Source organism: Phycodurus eques, chromosome 17 (genome assembly GCF_024500275.1).
Source record: "Phycodurus eques isolate BA_2022a chromosome 17, UOR_Pequ_1.1, whole genome shotgun sequence".
Taxonomy (NCBI): Eukaryota; Metazoa; Chordata; class Actinopteri; order Syngnathiformes; family Syngnathidae; genus Phycodurus; species Phycodurus eques.
The window spans coordinates 5,815,978-5,837,893 of record NC_084541.1 but is presented as its reverse complement, the minus strand read 5'-3'; the positions used below and the strand labels follow the sequence as shown (position 1 = coordinate 5,837,893).

At 41.7% G+C, this 21,916-nt stretch overlaps 1 protein-coding gene across 1 annotated transcript in view; it reads left to right on the top strand.

The window, feature by feature from the left end:
- The window catches only part of LOC133416356 (uncharacterized), a 230,118-nt gene extending 210,533 nt beyond the window's left edge, over positions 1-19,585 (top strand). Inside the window, exons 13-18 of the mRNA XM_061703209.1 lie at positions 525-594; positions 1,829-2,021; positions 17,182-17,324; positions 17,573-17,787; positions 18,436-19,187; positions 19,498-19,585. Coding sequence (XP_061559193.1) covers positions 525-594; positions 1,829-2,021; positions 17,182-17,324; positions 17,573-17,787; positions 18,436-19,187; positions 19,498-19,556 — 1,432 coding nt within the window. The 3' untranslated portion in view covers positions 19,557-19,585. The remainder of the gene's footprint in view (positions 1-524; positions 595-1,828; positions 2,022-17,181; positions 17,325-17,572; positions 17,788-18,435; positions 19,188-19,497) is intronic.
- The last annotated feature ends 2,331 nt before the right edge of the window (positions 19,586-21,916 follow it).

Here is a 21,916-nt window from a genome sequence, read left to right as displayed (position 1 = left end):
TTTATGTCTCGGTTGGTGTGCATCAACAAAAGTTTGTTTTTGTTGTTGCCCAGCGTGGTTCATGAAATGACCAGCCTGCATTTGAACATGTTTATTCAAAGAGCCCTTAATCACAAAAGATTCTCAAAGGGCTTCACAAACCCACAGTTTACAGTTTACGACAAGATCCCCTGCTCTAAACTCTGCATCAGGGCAAGGAAAAACTCCAAGAAAACCTATTTGGGACAATGGAAGCTACCATGAGAAAGGACCACAGATGGAGGGAACCCCCTTCTAGAATGATCAGGGTGCCATGGATGCCGGGTGGGCAACATTAATCACAAAAAATCGAATCAAACTTTATTTAGAAAGCACTTTTCATACAATGACATGCAACTCAAAGTGTTTCACAAAGATAAAATCAATACCTTCCTGCCACTCATCCATACAGACACACACACACACACACACACACACACACACACACACACAATGATCAGGATTAATTTTGGACCATTCCTCTATCCAAAACTGTTGTGGTTCAGCATGATTTCTGAGATGTCTGATGTGAATAGCTCTCTGGAGGTCATGGCACAGCATCTCAATCAGATTCAGGTCAGGACTTTGACTGGGCCACTCCAGAACGTGCATTTTATTCTTCTGAACCCATTCTGTTGTTAATTTGCTTCTGTTTTGGTTCATTGTCCTGCTCCAACACACATGCTCTTTTGAGCTTCAACTGTTGGACAGATGGCCTCGAGTTCTTCTGCTATCTTGATCAACTTGTGAATTCATGTTTCCATTGATGATAGCGAGCTGTCAAGGCCCCGAGGAAGCAAAGCATGCCCATATGATGATGCTCCCTCCACCATGATTCACAGTTGGGATAAGGTTTTGATGTTGGTGTGCTGTGGTATTTTTCATCCACACATGGCATTGTGTGTTCCTGTCGAACAATTCAGCTTTGGTTTCATCTGTTCACAGAATATTTTTCCAGTATTAAGAGATACCATCTAAAACAGGAAATTCCTTAGCTTTGACCAGCAACTATAGCAGTTAATTTCTGACAATGTAAAGATTGTCGATAGGGTCACTTTCTTGTCAGGACAATTTTTGTTTCACTTGTCAGCTTTCAGAGCATACACCACTTTGTTCTTCTGTGTATATCATATCCATTCAATCAAATTGATATTTTGCACAGTGTTAGTTTTTATATTAAATAGGCACTGTAAATGTCAGAAACAAGTTTTAGAAATAGATTTCAGCCTGCAAAATGTCAAAATAGTCTCACAAATGACAGAGCCTAAATAAACCACTGGCATTGACTCACTTGTTTGAAGTTAGACAGAGAGAGCCACCATGCTTCACAGTGTATGTAGGACAGAGAAGCGTGCACACTCACACACATATAATTGCATAGCCTGGTGTAATATACTGGAGGACTGCTGGAGTCAGAGCCATCTGGGTGGCTGTATGCTCCAAGATGTTCTCTATAATTAAGCTTTGGACCTGGCAGATTCTGGTTCAGCCCAAATCCAACCTCTCATTTACTGTAACACGCCCCAATACATAACAAGCCAGGACTGTCCAAAGCTCTTGTTTTGTAACTACTTTTTGTATGAGCACGACTGGAGTAAGCTGGACGACATACGGTAGGTGGTTGTTTTGGCCTAAAAGTGCCATGTGCTGTGCTGTATTTTTTTTCTTCGATATGACTTGAACTGCATGAGTTTAATCCCAAATAAGATTTAGTAGATTTTTAGGAATGTATCTGGTTTGTTTCAAAAACTGATGAATGAACATAGACAGACAACACACTAATATACTACATGTTTTGTATCACATGAAGGTGTTCAAAATGTCCATTGCCAAGGAAGCGGCAAAGGCCATGCTATCTGATGCCCTGTTGCAGGACAGTTCTTCGTTAAACCGGATCAACCATCTGGAGTTGGAGCTTCCTTTGGACAGAGTCATCAAATACGTATCTGTTGGTCTCCCGCTGTTGCTGGTCTGCATGGCCTTTGCCCGTGAAGTGTCCCTCGGTAAGAAAGTCTCTGTATCTTTTTTCAGAACCTCGGAAGGAATTTTTTTTGTATTTCATTTGCTTATGTCCCTAATTATTTTCATTCCTGAGTGTTTAGTACACTGGGTTACAAAATTAAAAAAAATGTGAGTTGTTTGATTTAGGACAATTTTGTATCGCTGAATCTGAAAATGGCATCCATTTCTCTTGTTCAAGTCAGGTTTCAATGCAAAATTGATAACAGTTTATTAAACAAATGTTACAAACTTTGCTCATTGTAAATTGAAAAGTAGTCATAATAGTTCAAAATTCAGGGAATGACCCTCGGTTTATTTGAACCTCTAAAGCATTGGTGTCAAACTCAAGGCCCGGGGGCCAGATGCGGCCTGCCACATCATTGTATGTGGCCCGCGAAAGCGAATCATGCTTGTCAACGTCCATGATTTTGGCTCAAATCTGTACCCAAATTCCAAATTGTCATAATAATAAACAATAATGTTGAGATATTGCATTTTTCTGTTACCAAACCCTTCTTCTACAGTAACTTGAACAATCTATTATCCTTGTCTTCTGATTTCTAAACTAGTTATCCCTCAATTTGTTGTGTAATGGTAATAATATGATTTGGTGATTAAACATTGATATGGTTTTACTGTTCTAATGGCCCTCTGATGGAAATCATAACTAAAATGCGGCCTGAGACAAAAATGAGTTTGACACCCCTGCTCTAAAGTGAAAATACCTGTACATGGAAACAAAAACATGGCCATAGTTCAAAAAGTTGACGTGATTGAGCAAAACCAATGTGATATTTGAATTCAGCACATCTAACTTGTCCTAAATACGCTAAAGTTATGTTATTTATTTCATATTGTGTGTTTAAATATTTATCGTTGTGTCGTCGATGACTGTAGGATATTCAACATTAAACAAATTACTATATAAATGCAGCCCTATGGGGGGCACACTACAGTGCAAACTGTAGGCCGGTCCCAAGCCCGGATAAATGCAGAGAGTTGCGTCAGGAAGGGCGTTCGGCTTTAAACTTTGCCAAACAAATATGAGCGTTCATCCAAAGAATTCCATACCGGATCGGTCGTGGCCCGGGTTAACAACATCCGCCACCGGCGCCATTAACCTGCAGGGCGCCGTTGGAAATTCAGCTACTGTGGGTCGAAGTCGAAGAAGAGGAGGAAAGCGGGTTCTTTGGCAGAAAGAGAAGAGGAAAGCACAGAGCCTAGAACTGAATGTGGGATCTTCGAATGTTGGGACTATGACAGGAAAATCTTGGGAGTTGGGTGACATGATGATTAGGAGAAAGGTTGATATATTGTGTGTCCAGGAGACCAGGTGGAAAGGCAGTAAGGCTAGAAGTTTGGGGCAGGGTTTAAATAATTTTACCACGGTGTAGATGGAAAGAGAAATGGAGTCGGGGTTATTTAAAAAGAAGAGTTGGCTAAGAATGTCTTGGAGGTGAAAAGAGTATCAGATTGAGTGATGAGGCTGAAACTTGAAATTGAGGATGTTATGTATAATGTGATTAGTGGCTATGCCCCACAGGTAGGATGTGACCTAGAGGTGAAAGAGAAATTCTGGAAGGCGCTAGACAAAGTAGTTGTGAGCATCCCAGACAGAGAGAGAGTCGTAATTGGTGCAGATTGTAATGGACATGTTGGTGAAGGAAATAGGGGTGATGAAGAAGTGATGGGTAAGTACGGCATCCAGGAAAGGAACTTGGAGGGACAGATGGTGGTAGACTTTGCAAAAAGGATGCAAATGGCTGTAGTGAACACTTTTTTCCAGAAGAGGCACGAACATAGGGTGACCTACAAGAGCGGAGGTAGAATCACGCAGGTGGATTACATCTTGTGCAGACGATGTAATCTGAAGGAGGTTACCGACTGTAAGGTAGTGGTAGGGGGGAATGTGGCTAGACAGCATAGGATGGTGGTGTGTAAAATGACTCTGGTGGTGGGGAGGAAAATTAGGACGACAAAGCCATAGCAGAGAACCATGTGGTGGAAGCTGAGACAGGACAAGTGTTGTGCAGCTTTTCGGGAAGAGGTGAGACAGCCTCTCGGTGGACAGGACGAGTTTCCAGAAGACTGGACTAGTGCAGCTAAGGTGATCAGAGAGGCAGGCAGGAGAGTACTTGGTGTATCTTCTGGCAGGAAAGGAGAGAAGGATACTTGGTGGTGGACCTCACAGAACAGGAAATCATACACGGAAAAAGGTTAGCTAAGAAGAAGTGGGACACTGAGAGAACCGAGGAGAGGCGAAAGGAACACATTGAGATGCAACACAGGGCAAAGGTAGAGGTGGCAAAGGCCAAACAAGAGTCATATGATGACATGTATGGCAGGTTGGACACTAAAGTAGAAAAGGACCTATCCAGGCTGGCCAGACAGAGGGATAGAGATGGGAAGGATGTGTAGCAGGTTTGGGTTTTTAAGAATAGAGATGGAATTTTGTGGGCTGGTGCCAGCAGTGTGCTAACTAGATGGAAAGAATACTTCGAGGAGTTGATGAATGAGGAAAATGAGATTACCCGAAGTAAGACAGAATATATGTGCATGAATGAGAGCGGTAGTGGGGGAAGAGTGAGGGTACAGGGAGAAGAGATAGCAAGGGTGGAGGACTTTAAATACTTGGGGTCAACCGTCCAGAGCAATGGTGAGTGTGGTCAGGAAGTGAAGAAACGGGTCCAAGCAGGTTGGAACGGGTGGAGGAAGGTGTCAGGTATTTTATGTGACAGAAGAGTCTCTGCTAGGACGAAGGGCAAAGTTTATAAAACAGTGGTGAGGCTAGCCATGATGTACGGATTACAGACAGTGCCACTGAAGAGACAACAGGAAGCAGAGCGGGAGGTGGCGGAAATGAAGATGTTGAGGTTCGATCTCGGATTGACCAAGCTGGATAAAATTAGAAATTAGCTCATCAGAGCGACTGCCAAGGTTCGGTGTTTTGGATACAAAGTTAGAGAGAGCAGACTTCGATGGTTTGGACACATCCAGAGGAGAAATAGTGAGTATATTGGTAGAAGGATGATGAGGATGGAGCTGCCAGGCAAGAGAGCTAGAGGAAGACCAAAGAGAAGGTTGATGGAAGTCGTGAGGGAAGACATGAGGGCAGTTGGTGTTCGAGAGGAGGATGCAGGAGATAGGCTTACATGGAAAAGGATGACGCGCTGTGGCGACCCCTAAAGGGACAAGCCGAAAGGAAAAGAAGAAACTAGACTGGATGTAGTGGTAAATAGAAAAGTCACACATACTAAAATTATCCTATAAGGGACACTGGCCAAGTTAACATGTATGGCTTGATTTTCAGTACATTGTTCCCTCTCTACATCGCCTATCACCTATTCAGTGCATTTCAGTCTTTTTTTTCATATTCATAATGCTTATAATTCACCATATTGCGGGATTTTGAGTGTGTGCTGTATTTTTTAATTTTTTATTTTGTGTGTGTGTGGTAAAATAATCATGACCTAGCCTAAAACATTAAAACTGTAAAAAAATAAAAAATAAATAAAATACATAAAAAAACTAAATCATTAAAACACCTATCACAAGGAAACAAATTGTACATAGTGTGCAGTACTGCTGTGCATTACTATATTTTTAAGAGTTTAAAATATGTTTAAGAGTATAGGAGTATGGTAGAGGTTAATAGGAGTCTGGGAAGGTTCATACAGCTTTAAAATATGCTAATATATTAATATATATATTAATATATATATTAGCATATATATTAATATAACTAATCTATTTTTTAAAATGTGGTCGCTATTTCATGGATTTCACCAATTGTGGGGATGGTCCAGAAACTATAACCTGTGGTAAACGACATGTAATTAATTAGTTTAGCTCACCGAAAAAGCTGAAAAATACACTTCTATATTGATGTATTTCACTTTTATGGCAGAATTTTCCATGGAATGGGCGCGTGCATTGGCCGTTAATCACGGAAGTGATGTTGCAAGTGTGTCAACTTGCCAATTTGCTAATTGACAACACTTGTTGGAACAATGAAAAGGCTACTTTATTCCTGGTGATTACTGAGAATCGTGAATGCAAGTTCTAAGAGAAAAGAGACAAAAATGAAGACGAAGGTAGGCACAGGATGGTCACATTCACAATTACCCTGCACGGACAGTATTTATTTAATTTAGCAGTTCAAGCTTCGAGTCGGAGTCAAGTTAGCCGCCGCAAGTGTTCATACTTTGCATTACGGTAGCACGATGCCAATGCACAGCGATGGCCAACTTCAAAATAAAACCCTAACAAAGCATTGCAGTCCATGTATTTTATTTTGAAGTTGGGTCTCACAGCGCATTGGAGGTGTGTTACCGTCATGCATAGTATGAACAATCGCTGTGGCGGTTGGCTTGACTTATTTTATGCCGGAAAACACGACGTGCGACACTGCATCTTCCTCATTCGGAGGAGAATCTCTCTCTATTGGCCTCTTTGGTCATGTTGGTTGGTTATGAGGCGGCACAGTGACCGACTGGTTAGCGTATCCGCTTCACAGTTCAGAGATCATGGTTCGAATCTGGGCTCTGACCCTACTGTGTAGAATTTGCATGTTCTCCCTGTGCCTGTGTGGGTTTCTCTGCTTACTCTTGTTGCCTCCCACATTCCAGAAAAACGCATGGTAGGCAGTGTTGGGGAGTAGCTAATTACATGTAATGAGATTACATAATTTAGTTAGAAAATTTATGCAATTGTAATCCTTTACATTACATGAAGAAAATGTGTAATTAAATTAGTTAGTCATGGAAATGTTCATGATGAAATTGTAATCATGGAAATTTCCTAAACCACATTTACATTACAATTATACGTGAAGAAAAGCCACAAAAGTGAGGATTTGTTTTCATATCACGTCCTCCTTTTTAAGATGACAGTTGTTATTGAACACGGGTATTGAACACGTGAAGAAAGGGGGGTGCAAAAAGGCATGGAAAGTAAAGACAACACCTAAAATGTATCAATAATCAAACAGAAATCCAGCCCCTTATCAGTGCAAATGAATATTATTGGGTTCAGTCCTAATTTATGGCCAACAAAAAGGTCTCATTGCCAAGGTGTGAGTCAAGACACATCTCATAATGGGTAAGAACAGAGAGCTGTCTCAAGACCATAGCTAAGTAATTGTTGCAAAACATAACGGTGGCATTGGTTACAGGCACCTATCTAACCTTCTGAGCGTTCCAGTGAGCATGGTTGGGGCCATAATACTGTAGCAAATATGCCCATGGCATGGTTGTCAACGGCAAACCCCAACAACTGATACCTTCTGCATACTTCTCCTCTGACCCTCAACGAGCAAGTCTGTTTCCCCAGGATACAGGAAACCTGGTTTTCTCATCAACTGGACCATAAACTAATTAACAGTCCTCCCACAGCTATTCTGAATGGTTTCTCCAACAAAGACCTTTTTCTGCAAACTGATTTAATGACCCAGAATTTGGGAAACCCTCTTTTCAAATGTCTTTCAGGTCACCCTGCCCAATCTTTTTATCAACCGAATAGTTGATTGTTTTTACCTCAAATAACATGGACATGTTACAGAATGGACATTAAGTGTTCTTAGCCACCAAAAAAAGTTGAAACGCTCATTGCATAGATTAACCATGGTGTGTGTGACAATGCAATTCCTTGGTACAAAAGAGTGAAGCTTTTTGTTCTCTGCCGCTTGTTCTCCTGCTCTGCTGAAGACACTGGCTCCCAGCCAGGAAGCTTCCCTGCCGCGCCGACGATCACGGACGGCAGAGTTATTCTACCAGCTCCCCAAAACTAAACTTGTGTGTGCGGGTGAGTCACCACTGACAGGAATCCTGGCAGGAAAGATTTGCGGCGCAAGTTTTCTCTGAGCATGTGACGAACAACGTCACCCAAGCGATTTGGCCACTGGCTCTTTTGCGTCACCTTTTTTCTTTATCCTCCTTTGTCTTCAAATCAACCTGTCGGCGCCCTTGCCCAGCCATCGGGAGGATCAACCCACCTACCTAAATCCTTTCCTGCGAAATATGAGTACAACTTGCTGATTACCAAGTACAAATGGGTGCATAATTGGGTTTATACTAGCGAGCACAGAAATTCCCAGCTATCGCATCTCTCACCGCACATCCTCATGTCCCACCCTTATGTCCTGAGTTCAGCCTTCTGTACGAATGTTTACCCTTTGTAGTAAAATCCCTCTGCACAGTTTACCCTTTAGTTTTCCCTTGTAGATTTAATTACCGTATTTTCACGACCATAAAGTCCAAAATGGACGGGGCGCCTTATAATGCGGCGCGCCTTATGTGTGCACCGAGTTCCAACATCTATAAATGTTGTTGTGTGATGAGCGCTCTGCTTGACTTTTTAAGTGGCATGTGTGGCAAAAACCAGGAACTGCTCATCACCTGTCCAATACAGTCCCAACAGTGAAGCATGGTGGTGGCAGCATTTTGCTGTGGTGGTGTTTTACAGTTGCAGGGACAGGGACACTGGTCGCAATCCAAGAAAAGATGAATGCGGCCAAGTACAGGGATATCTGGACGAAACCCTTCTCCAGAGTGCTCAGGACCTCAGACTGGCCCGTAGGTTCACCTTCCAACAAGACAATGACCCTAAGCACACAGCTAAAATAACAAAGGAGTGGCTTCAGAACAACTCCGTGACTGTTCTTGAATAGCCCAGACAGAGCCCTGACATAAACCCAACTGAGCATCTCTGGAGAGACCTGAAAATGGGTGTCCACCAATGTTCACCCCCCAACCTGACAGAGCTGGAGAGGATCTACAAAGAGGAATGGCAGAGGATCCCCAAATCCAGGTGTGAAAAACTTGTTGCATCATTCCCAAAAAGACTGGCTGTATTAGCTCAAAAGGGTGCTTCTACTAAATGAAGAAGCCTAAGCTTGGCATCCAGGAAAGGAACCTGGAGGGACAGATGGTGGTAGACTTTGCAAAAAGGATGGAAATGGCTGTAGTGAACACTTTCTTTCAGAAGGGGCAAGAACATAGGGTGACCTACAAGAGCGGAGGTAGAAGCACGCAGGTGGATTACATCTTGTGCAGACAATGTTATCTGAAGAAGGCTACTGACTGTCAGGTAATGGTAGGGGAGAAGGCGGCTAGAGAGCATAGGATCATGGTGTGTAAGATGACTCTGGTGGTGGGGAGCAACATTGAGAAGACAAAGGCAGAGCAGACAACCATGTGGTGGACAGTATGATTTCATTATTTCCAAAATAATGATCTGTGGTTTTAATCATTTGTTTTCAAACATCCGAGTGTCCTGTTGATGTATTCTTTCAAAATTAAGAAAAGTAATCAAAATGTAATCAAATGTAATTAGTTCAATTACTTTGAGAAAGTAATTAAAATAGTTACACTACCATTACATTTTTAACAGGGTAAATTGTAATTGTAACCAACTACATTTACAAAGTAATCTCCCCAACACTGATGGTAGGTTGATTGAAAACTAAATTGTCCGACGGTGTGAATGTGAGTGTGAATAGTTGTTTGTCTATATGTGCCCTGCGATTGTCTGGCAACCAGTTAAGTTCCTCACCTCTAGCCCGAAGGCAGCTTAGATAGGCTGATGCCTAAAAAAAAGTGGATACATTAATTACTGTATTTACTTCCTGCCATCTAATAGAAGACCATTCATTTGTTCTGTCTGTCACCATGCCTCACTGTCATAAATAGACGAACATACATTATTTATCCATCCATCCATCCATATAATAATAAACTCGCTTTTGTATTCAAATATACTGTACACGATGGCGACGCGGAGTAAATGTCTTTTGCAGAACCGATCAATGACGTCATTGATCGGGTCGGCGAATTATGACATTAAAGCTGATCAGCATAAAATGCTAAATATCGGCCGATACCGATCAGGCCGATCAGATCGGTGTAAACTTTAAAAAACTGTTTAAAAGTGCAGCCTACTGAATTTTACCAGACTGCCATACATACCCTTGTTCATCGATGGACAGTCGGTGTTGAGAAAAAGGGAGATTGTATTGAAAAGTAACAATAGAAATTCACCACGTTTTGGGGTTTGTTTCTATGCATATACTGTATTGCCTTTCCATTGCATTAAATAAAGCTAGAGGAAAACTGGGATCATAACTTTTTGACTCCCCCTCATACAATAGGATGGGACTGACTTTCTGTATTGTGTTTGATTATTGTCTACTTCTGTATTGGATATTTGAGCGTCACTTCACTGGAGGAATGATGTATGAGCCGGTCGCAAAGTGGAACGTTTCCTCCTAGTTAGCAGCCAGTTGTACCAAAGTATCCAGTGCAAAAATGTATGATGCAAGAACTTGAGTTCTCGAGGACAAATACAAGTACATAATGAATTCCATTTCAAGAGGTTAATTGCCAATGGAAAATGTACATATATCCAAGCATTCATCCATGCACTGCATATATTTGTATGTTTCACAGTTATCGTGATTTTATCAAGCGCATGTTCAGGTATATTGGAAAATGTTGCTCAAATTACAAACATATTGCACACAGAATGTGGACCTTATGTTTGCCTCTATTGAGCTCGACTAGCTGACGTCCTAAGATTTAATTAGAGAGTGTGTTCCTACTGAGCAGATATAGAGGCTGCATTTCAAAAATAGAAACCCTATGTTTCTGTTTGTGAGGCTCAGCCAGTGTAGGTGGGGCACAGCCTTGGTGCGTTCCCTCCCTAGTTTCTGTTTAAGGGTGGAGTAGACTTGGGAAATGGAAGATGCGTGTGTGTGTTGTTTAACTTATGTGGTTGTGTGAAAATCAAGTAAGTCCAAGGTGGAGAAGCGCTATTTTGGGAAGTAGTCACACACACACGGTTTTTAAAATAATGCACTGAATAAAGCATACAGTAAACAACATTTTAAAAAATTATTCCATGTTTTCTTAACAAAAAATGTGTCATGCTTAAATAAAACACTAATTGTATTTTGGATATAATTTCATAATTTGTTTCATTGAATTATTAGAATAATTGAGTGTCTGGTTCATGATTATATGTACACGGTATGTAATTCAAATATGAACATAATCTGTATTTAACCTAATATGACTGTGGAAAAAATACGAAGTGTGGGTTTGATGTCCTGAAGGTGGCACGGTGGCCGACTGGTTAGAGCGTCAGCCTCACAGTTCTGAGGATCCGGGTTCAATCCCCGGCCCCACCTGTGTGGAGTTTGCATGTTCTCCTCGTGCCTGCGTGGGTTTTCTCCGGGCACTGTGGTTTCCTCACACATCCCAAAAACATGCATTAATTGGAGACTCTAAATTACCTGTAGGTGTGAATGTGAGTGCAGATGGTTGTTTGTTTTTATGTGCCCTGCGATTGGCTGGCAACCAGTCCAGGGTGTACCCCGATGACAGCTGGGAAAGGCTCCAGCACGCCCGCAACCCTAGTGAGGAGAAGCGGCTCAGAAAATGGATGGATGGATGATGTGCTGAAAAGGATACAGTAAATATTAAGTCTACTTAGCTTTGTTGTTATGCCTGGTCATTGTGCAAAAAATAAATTACGGGTTTATAGTTTCATTGGATCAGAACACATTTTACCAACATGTGTTTGAGAGATTTGTGTGTTTTTGCACAATGTACTGAAGTTACAGTACATTGGTTTTGCACAATGTACTGAAGTTGGGCTTGGATGTTCTTCTTTGACCAATAGCCCGGACATAAGAAGACAGGAGATTGTTGTCATATGTACGAAACAGCCTGTACTTGACAGAAATTCCTGCAGAAGAAATGCTGCTGTTGGCCAACCTGACTTTTCTTCTTGTCTTTTCATCAATGTTGGAGGGATGTACAGTACGGTATTATTATTATTAGTAGTATTGGTATGCCATATTTTCTCCACTTGAAGATGACAGTCTTCACTGTGTTCCATGCTATATTTAATGCATTGGAAATTATTTTTAACCTTCTCTGAGTCCTGACTGACACCTTTGAATAATGAGATCCCTCTAATGTTGTGGTAGCTCTCTGCAGGGGTCTGTTGACTTTTTATATACAATGTGTGCGTGTGTCTGTGTGTGTGTGTGTGTATATATATATATATATATATATATATATATATATATATATATATAATATTTACCACGCTGGTGTGCTTGTTGTTGTAGGGTTGGGTGGGTCCCTTTCAAGAGCCATGAGAAATAAGTGTGATTTCTATTTCCACAATTGGGTAAGATGAGATGCCATAGGCATAGATGGTGAACGGCTTGACAAAAAACTTTTACTGTGGCAAAAATAGCATGTTCCAGACTGCAGTACGGCTCCAGAGCTATCGGTTTAAAAAAACAAACGCCGCCCATGAAATGCTGCTCTCTCTCTGTGTAGAACTCTGTTCGAGAGCAGATAGAACTCCTGCCATCATTGCCATCACGTCAATACAATGCCTGGAAACGTCGTCACATTCAACATGGCCACCATATGTCAATGCATTGCCTTTGATGGAATGTTGAGACATTAAACATGACCACGACATACTGGAGGCACGGACTACTCTGCTGGCTGGAGCTAAGTCATATTGTATATCTGTGACCCGGAAATTCATCTGTCCTATTCTCTGCCTACATACATGGCGCCACAGCGCCGGTAAACAACAGTGGCCAATTCTGGAATGAACAGACTTTGTCAACAGCAGTTTATGTGAAAACATGGACACATTGTTCGGTCCTGACAGTCTATTTTATCCCATATCCGTTATAGCGTGGTCCGTTTTATCGAGGTTCCACTGTACAGTGAATCAACTGCAATGTTAAGAAGTGACCAGCCGAGGGACCTGTTTGGACATGCTAATAAGATTAGCCCCAACGTTATGGTAAATGATAACGCTCGAAACAACACAAGAAGCAGCCCATATTGTTGTATACTTATCTCATTGTATTATAAGCATGAAAGAGAACACAGGAAACAATGTGCAACTGCTGCATTTCATATTTCGCTCTTCAGAAAGAAACTAGGATGGCACGCCACAGCTGCGTGAGTGTGCAAGGTGGGTTCAAGGACAATGTGTAAATGGGACCGAATTGGTTCTTTTGTACCACAGTACATAATTGTAAAAATGTTTCCATCCATCCATTTTACGTGCCGCCTATCCTCACTAGGGTCGTGAGCGTGCTGGAGCCTATCCCAGACATTTGCACATACATTCATGCCGACGGGCAATTTAATGTCTTCAGTTAATCTACCATGCATGTTTTGGGGACGTGGGAGGAAACCTGAGTACCCAGAGGAAGCCCCCGCAGGCACAGGGAAAACATGCAAACTCCATACAGACGAGGCCAGATTTGGGTCCTCAGAATTGTGAGTTAGATGTGTTAACCAGTCGGCCACCATGCCCCAAGTAAAAATGTAATACTTGGAAAGTATTTTTTTTTTTATATCAGAATGCTTTAGTTAAAACACTACGATCGCATAACGATAATATGGAATTCATTTTTTTTGTAATACAAGAGTAGATAAGATAAAATATTTTGTTAATATAGTGAGCCAGAGCTGCTAGGAATGCAAAATTATCAATGTACTTTCACCATTGTTGCTGTCATACTGTGTTGCGTGTTTTGTTTGCACATTAATGACAAAAGTCCTGTTTTTGTAATAATTCTTCATAAATTAAAAAAAATATATACCATTCAAGCAACACATTTCTCCTCATGTTTTTGAGATTGTAGGGTGAAGGTTGCAGCTGGCTACTTGGGTGGATTGAATGGGGGGCAACAATGGGAAAATGAAATGCCAGTATTTTGGGGGTAATAGCCCATCAGCAACATCCAGCCATCCATTTTCTGTACCGCTTAGCCTCACTAGGGTCGCGGGCGTGCTGGAGCCTATCCCAGCTATCTTCGGGCGGGAGGTAAGGTACACCCTGAACTGGTCGCCAGCCAATTGCAGCCCACATATAAACAAACAACCATTCCCGCTCACATTCACACCTACAGGCAATTTAGAGTCTTCAATCAACCCACCACGCATGTTTTTGTTTGTGGGAGGAAACCGGAGTACCCGGCGAAAACTCACGCAGGCCCGGGGAGAACATGCAAACTCCACACAGCCGGGGCCGGGATTTGAACCCCGGTCCTCAGAGCTAAGAGGCAGATATGCTAACCAGTCGCCCACCGTGCCACCCATCAGCAACATGTTGAAAAAAATGAAGTCTGAACTTTGAACAGTGAACAGAATTTTGAACTAATTTGCGTAGAAAACAAACTTTCCCAACACTGATCCTGTATTATTTCACGTCACAATATATATCGCAGGTTTAAAAAAATCGCAATGTAATTTTTTTTCCAATATCGTACAGCCCTAATTGTTATGTTGTGTGTTTTGTTTTTTTTTATATTATTTGGCAACGTGATAGTGGTGTTTTAAGAGGTGTTAAGTCCTCACTGAAGGCTCAAGTCCGAAATGTACTGCCCACCACTGTATATACAGTGGGTACGGAAAGTATTACCGCCCTTAAATTGTTCACTCTTTGTTATATTGCAGCCTTTGCTAAAATCATTTAAGTTAATTTTTTCCTCATTAAATTTGACACAGCACCCCGTATTGACAGAAAAAAAAACAGAATTGTTGAAATTTCTGCAGATTAATCAAAAAAGAAAAACTGAAATATCACATAGCCATCAGTATTCAGACCCTTTGCTGTGACATTCATATATTTAATTCGGGTGCTGTCCATTTCTTCTGATCATCCTTGAGATGGTTCGACACCTTCATTGGAGTCCAGCTGTGTTTGATTATACTGATTGGACTTGATTAGGAAAGCCACACACCTGTCTATATAAGACCTTACAGCTTATAGTGCATGTCAGATCAAATGAGAATAATGAGGTCAAAGGAACTGCCTGAAGAGCTCAGAGACAGAATTGTGGCAAGGCACAGATCTGGCCAAGGTGACAAAAAAATTTCTGCTGCACTTAATGTTCCTAAGAGCGCAGTGGCCTCCATAATCCTTAAATGGAAGACTTTTGGGGTGACCAGAACCCTTCCTAGAGCTGGCCGTCTGGCCAAACTGAGCGATGGGGGAGAAGAGCCTTGGTGAGAGAGGTAAAGAAGAACCCAAAGATCACTGTGGCTGAGCTCCAGAGATGCAGTCGGGGGATGGGCAAAAGTTCTAGAAAGTCAATCATAACTGCAGCCCTCCACCAGTCGGGTCTTTATGGCAGAGTGGCCAGACGGAAGCCTCTCCTCAGTGCAAGACACATGAAAAGCATGGAGTTTGCTAAAAAAAAACACCTGAAGGACTCCAAGATGGTGAGAAATAAGATTCTCTGGTCTGATTAGACCAAGATACAACTTTTTGGCTTTAATTCTAAGTGGTATGTGTGGAGAAAACCAGGCACTGCTCATCACCTATATGAATATGGTGGTAGCAGCATCATACTGTGGGGGTGTTTTTCAGCTGCAGGGACAGGACGACTGGTTGCAATTGAAGGAATAATGAATGCGGCCAAGTACAGGGATATCCTGGACGAAAACCTTCTACAGAGTGCTCAGGACCTCAGACTGGGTGCCGAAGGTTCACCTTCCAACAAGACAATGACCCTAAGCACACAGCTGAAATAACAAAGGAGTGGTTTCAGAAAAACTCCGTGACTGTTCTTGAATGGCCGAGCCAGAGCCCTGACTTAAACCCAACTGAGCATCTCTGGAGAGACCTGAAAATGGCTGTTCACCCCCCAACCTGACAGAGCTGGAGAGGATCTGCAAAGAGGAATGGCAGAGGATCCCCAAATCCAGGTGTGAAAAACTTGTTGCATCATTCCCAAAAAGACTGGCTGTATTAGCTCAAAAGGGTGCTTCTACTAAATAGTGAATACTTATGGCTGCGTGATAGTTTTCTTTTTTTAATAAATCTGCAATAAATTCAACAATTCCGTTTTTTCTGTCAATATGGGGTGCTGTGTGTACATTAATGAGGAAAAAATGAACTTAAATGATTTTAGCAAATGGCTGCAATATATCAAATGGTGAAAAATGTAAGGGGTCTGAATACTTTCCGTACCCACTGTATATATATATATATATATATATATATATATATATATATATATATATATCCATCCATCCATTGTCTGAGCCGCTTCTCCTCACTCAGGTTGCGGGCGTGCTGGAGCCTATCTCAGCTGTCATCGGGCAGGAGGCGGGGTACACCCTGAACTGGTTGCCAGCCAATCGCAGAGCACATACAAACAAACAACCATTCACACTCACAGTCACACCTACGGGCAATTTAGAGTCACCAATTAATGCATGTTTTTGGGATGTGGGAGGAAACCCGAGCGCCCGGGGAGAACATGCAAACTCTACACAGGCGGCGCCGGGGATTGAACCCGGGTCCTCAGAACTGTGAGGCTGACGCTCTAACCAGTCGGCCCCCGTGCTATATATATATATAGCATGTACTGCCAGTATACTGGCTATAATGACAACCCCAAAGGAGGCTAACTTTTGAATTGTTGACAAATCCTCCTCCTGACCTACAAGGCCCTCCATAACCTGTCTACAATTTACCAAACTGAGCTCTTCCATTGGCACACCAACGAACCCTCCTCTCTGCTGATAGTAACCTGCTGCCCTCTCAAATCAGAACTCAGTCCCAAACACAGTCAGAGACTAATTGTTTTCATCTCATCTCATCATCCGTTCCCCTTATCCTCACAAGGGTCGCGTGTGTGCTGGAGCCTATCCTAGCTATCTATCCCTTGTTGGGATCCGGTGCAGTCGTCATGTTCTCGCCCAATCCCTACACCATTTCTTGCTAAGTACTTGTACTCTGGTCAGGTGCACATGTGAACCAAGAATAATTTAAACTGCAAACTTTAGACTGGACAACAATGTTTTGCTGGTTGGTTCAAGTCATTAGAATTAATTTGACTCATCCAAATATTTACAATGAAATTATTATTTTAGATCAAGGGTAATTTGCTGCTGAAATAGGACCCTGTGGTCGGTGAATGACAATATTACAAAGGATAACACATTACAGTTAATTTGTGGTTGTGCATCGGGTGTGAGCGTTGTGTATAAAATACCTCAAGTTAAGGTTTGCTTGAAGGCATTTTATTGAAGTAAGGTTAAAATGTGTCTCAAATGGCTCATATTTTATTACCAGATCATGGTACTGATAATGTTGCTTTTTTCGCAGGCCCACAGATTAGCTGTTTTCCTCCCAGCAATTTCACAATGAAGCAGGCCAGCTATGTGGATACATACTGCTGGGATTCCCTCATGCATCACGAGTTTGATAGCAATGGGAACTTTGAGGAGCGCTCCCTTTGGGTACATAAAGTGAGTGAAATTCATTTGATTTGAGCATACCGTTTGTAGAGGGTTTTTAGTTTGTAGACCAAAGTGAGTATTATACTTCACATGTCCCTTTAAATAGGAAGCTGATTGTTTTGTTGGTAGAAAAACCGGTTCCTTTTTGTGACATTTATGGCACAATCACAAATTAACCAAAAAGTACTGTGACACACTGTAAAGAAATTGGATTGTAAATTTTCTTCTTCCATGTTTTCTCTGTCACTCCTCTTTAGATGTTCCCATATTCTCTTCTGGCTATGGCAGTGTTAATGTATCTGCCGGCTCTCATCTGGCGCCAGCTTGTGGTGCCTTCGCTCGGCTCAGACCTGCTATTCATAATTGATGAACTAGACAAGTCATATAACCGCTCAGTTCGATTGGCTCAGAGCATCCTGGATTTGCGGCAAAATACCAAGAACCCATTAACATTTCAGGCAGAACTGCACAGGTAAGAAATTACTACCTGGGCCCTTTGTTAAATATGTTAAATAAGGACTTTGTCTTCTCGGAAGACCTTCTCTAAGATTATACAGTGTTTCTGTGGTATTTATGTCCATTCATCCATACGAGACGGACTCCCAATTGCTGCTTTAGTTCATTCTAAAAATTTCTGTTTTTATGTCCTATTGTCTTTTATACTTAACCAATTACACTGAATAAATACAATTCGGGGTGGGGGTGGGGGGGATAAGAGTTGGAGTTGATGTATTAGTTACTTGATTATGAGGTATGTCTCTGGTTTTGCACATTCAATTGATTTATGTTTATCCTTTTGGTAATTCATTTTGTAAGAACTGGGGGCAAAAGAAAAAAAATACTGACTCAATTAAGTAACAAAATAGATACAACGTAAATGGAAACATGGCAGAAACAACAGTGCCATCTGTTCCTGCCAAATTAAATGCATCTGTGTAATGATAAGGTAAGATTCCAGAAAATATGGGGGAACGGTCTTGATGGAGGCCTACTGTGGCTAATGTGGTAAGCAGCGCCTATAAGTTAAATATAGAATGTGCTTGGTTCCCACTAGGAATTATCTGCAGCTGAATGAACATACAGATGGTGCTCATATTCTTCTCTTTTTGTTTATGTGCAGAGCCAAGAGGAAGCGATACTTTGAGTACCCCCTCCTGGAGAGATACATGCAGTGCAAGAAAAACTCCTATTTCCTCGTGAGCATGCTTTTCCTGCGGGGCTTCCTCCTGCTGACCTTCATGACGGCTGCCTGTCTTTATCTTGCCTACTTCCACCTGTCCGCCTTCCTGCAGGATGAATTCAGCTGTTTTGTGCGTAGCGGCATGCTACGCGATCAGAACTGGATTCCTGAGCTGGTTCAATGTAAAATGATCGGCCAGTTGGTCTTTCAGGTGATAAGTGTAGCCAATGGTGCCATCTATGTTCTGTTAGCACCAATTGTCCTGTTCAGTATCATTAGGCTCTTTGTTTGGGACACCACCTTCATCTCCGTATATGAGGTCCTTCCAGCCCTGGATCTTCTCAACCAACGCAGGCTAGGGTGTCCCCTGAATGATCTCAATGTGCTCTTGCTCTTCCTGCGGGCCAATGTTGCACACCTAAAGTCATATGGGAAGGTTAGGGCTTTGTGCTCTCTGGCACCGCCGATGGTTGGTCAGACTACAGCAGGACAAGGACTGAATGCAATGCTGAGCCAAGAGGAGATTGAAGAAAGGGAGGAGGCCGCAATGGAGTTGGCAGAGGAGGTGCAGGAAGCCAAAGAGGAAGGGAAGTTCAACCTTGTGGATATCATGACTATTCTGGGAGCGGCGCAGGGACGAATTGTAAACTCCAACGAACAGAGGCCAATGGTGGAGGAGAATATGAGTTTTGGTACCGTAACACTGATCTACACACTCAAACGCATTCTACTAGTGGCTATTTTCACCTACATCATTTGGGATGTACAGAAAATCATTAAGTGAACTTTATAACCAATCAATGTTCTAAAAACATGTACATTATATACAAGTGAATTAATGAAGAATCATTGTTCTGCACAATTGTTAGTCTGTGTTTTTCTGCTTTATTGTATTCCACAATTCCATACTGAATCACCTCTATTTGTCAAACCACTGGTGAATGTAGAAGAGATGGAATTGTAGTAATTCCTACTCCTAACTACCTTTCTGTCTCTTCGCAGAGCCAAACCACCAGGGGTACCATGAGTTGAAGGAGACTGCACCATTTAATCATTACTAGGCCTCCTATGGACTGTATCAATGTGAAAACATGTGAAGGAAGGTTTTGGACACTCTAAATTAGTACTATATCCACAAAGCGTGTGACACAAATTAAAGTTTTGTCTCAAGAGTCATGTGGGTTAAGTTATAATTACCAATAAATTAAGTTATAATTACCAATTACCAAGCTGTATTGAGAAAAATGACATTGTTTTTCATTTGTCCCTGTCTCTCAGCTACTCAAAACTACCACATAGAGAAAAACTCGGTCATATCTAATTGATTGTATTGTGCAGAAAAACAACTATGGGTGCAAGTTTAAGTCAAATAGAGTAACATAAACTTTTTCAGAATTGTACTTGCTTTCACGCATTAACTTTTATGAAATAAGTCCAATTATTATGTGAATTTAAACTGTGTATTTATATTATTCTAAATAAACAATATTTTAGTCCATACTGTCTTATTGTGTTTGAAGGGGTTCAACAGATGGCAAGACATATTCTACAATGTAAGCTTTTATGAACAGCTGAAGGCAACAACGACTCTGTGTGAAATCCTGGAGCTGGCCTTCAAAATAAAAGAATGCCACTATAATAACACGGTTGCACAACGACTCCCTTTGTTGTAATAAGTAAAAAAAAACTGAAAGTGGCACTGTAACAAGTCATTTCTTGTACTTGTTAAACTTGAAATTAACCAGTATGCATATCCCCCCAAAAATTATTACAAAACTGGTGTGGTGACAGAACTGTTGTCGGCGATCTCGGGCACTGGAATGTTGTTTCTCACCTTGGTCCAATCTATTCCATTGAAGAGGAGCGACTGTGCATGTCAAATTTTAAATTAGAGTTAATGGGTGAAGATTTCTGTGTTCCAGACCAGAAATGCATAATCAAATAACAAACCCCAATTTCAATGAAGTAGGGACGTTGTGTAAAATCTAAATAATAACAGAATACAATGATTTGAACATCCTTTGCAAACTATATTCAATTGAATACAGACAAATGAGATGAATACAGACACCTGAGATGAACAAAACAACTTTCCTCATCTTTACCTATATACTATTTACCTTGATCATCTAGAAAGATATACATATATTTTGAATTTTTTTATTATAAATATTTGTATTTATTTTTTGTCTTCAATGAAAGTAATGTGGTGGCCACCATCAGTGAAGGCCCTCTATTGACCAGCCACCATGGCAATGAACAATAGCTTTAGATATTATTTTGTAATGAGTAACGAGGATGGCTAGGGGAATATTACAGAAATTATTGAGGAAATGTAGTATAGCAAAAGTGAAGATTGCCAGGAATAGAATCATATTGATATGTTAAAATTAAATATAACTACAGTAACAAAGTATTTGTACTGACTGTGATGTCCCGTGGAAGGTGGGGAAAGCAGAGGACATTTTTTGCGCTTCTTTGTAAACATTAAAATAGACCCATCCTAAATTTTCATTGCATTGTACATTGATTTATACAACAGAAAGCAAACACAAGTGGACAGAAATGACAAAAATTCAACCCGCAGACCAGCTGATTGTCAAAACTTTTGAATGCAAAACTTTGAATGCGCTTCGTGTCACATATAGCACATTTTTGATTGTCCGTTGCAGTCGGAGTTTGTCCTTTTTTGTGGCAGCACCAAACCAGACTGTGATAAAAGAACACAGGACTGATTCGATGACTGCTGTGTAGAACTGCCTCAACAGCTCCTGTGGTAGGCTGTGCTTCCTCAGAAGCCCCAGGACATACATCCTCTGCTGGGCGTTTTTGAGGATGGAGTTGATGTTGGTCTCTCACTTCAGGTCCCGAGGATCATTGCGCAGGCCCCTGTGCTGTTGAGGTGTTCTCGGATGAAGTGCAGTCCCATGTTGACATCCACAGACCATTTTCCTCGCTAGGCAAACTGCAGGGACTCCAGCATGGGACCTGTGATGCTCTATAGGTGGTCCGGCATGGGGCGTTCAAAGGACTTCGTGACCACAGATGTCAGGGTGACAGGCCTTCAGTCATCCAGACCTGAGATTGCAGGTTTCTTTGGGAATGGGATGATGGTGGAGCGTTTGAAACAGGATGGTACTTCACACAGTTCCAGAAATCTATTGAAAATCACTGTGAAGACTGGAGCGAGCTGGTCCCCACAGACTTTGAGGCAGAATGGGGACACAAGGTCTGAGCCTGTTGCTTTGTTGATCTTTTGTTGTTTGAACATACGTCTCACATCCTGTTCGTGGATGGTCAACGCACCGCCACTGCATGCTCCTGTTCCTTGAACAAAGGAGGTTGGAAACCGTAGCAGGCCATGAACGGAGACATAACTGTGGGGGAGCTGGTGAGGGAGTTGTGGGTGTACTCAATCAAT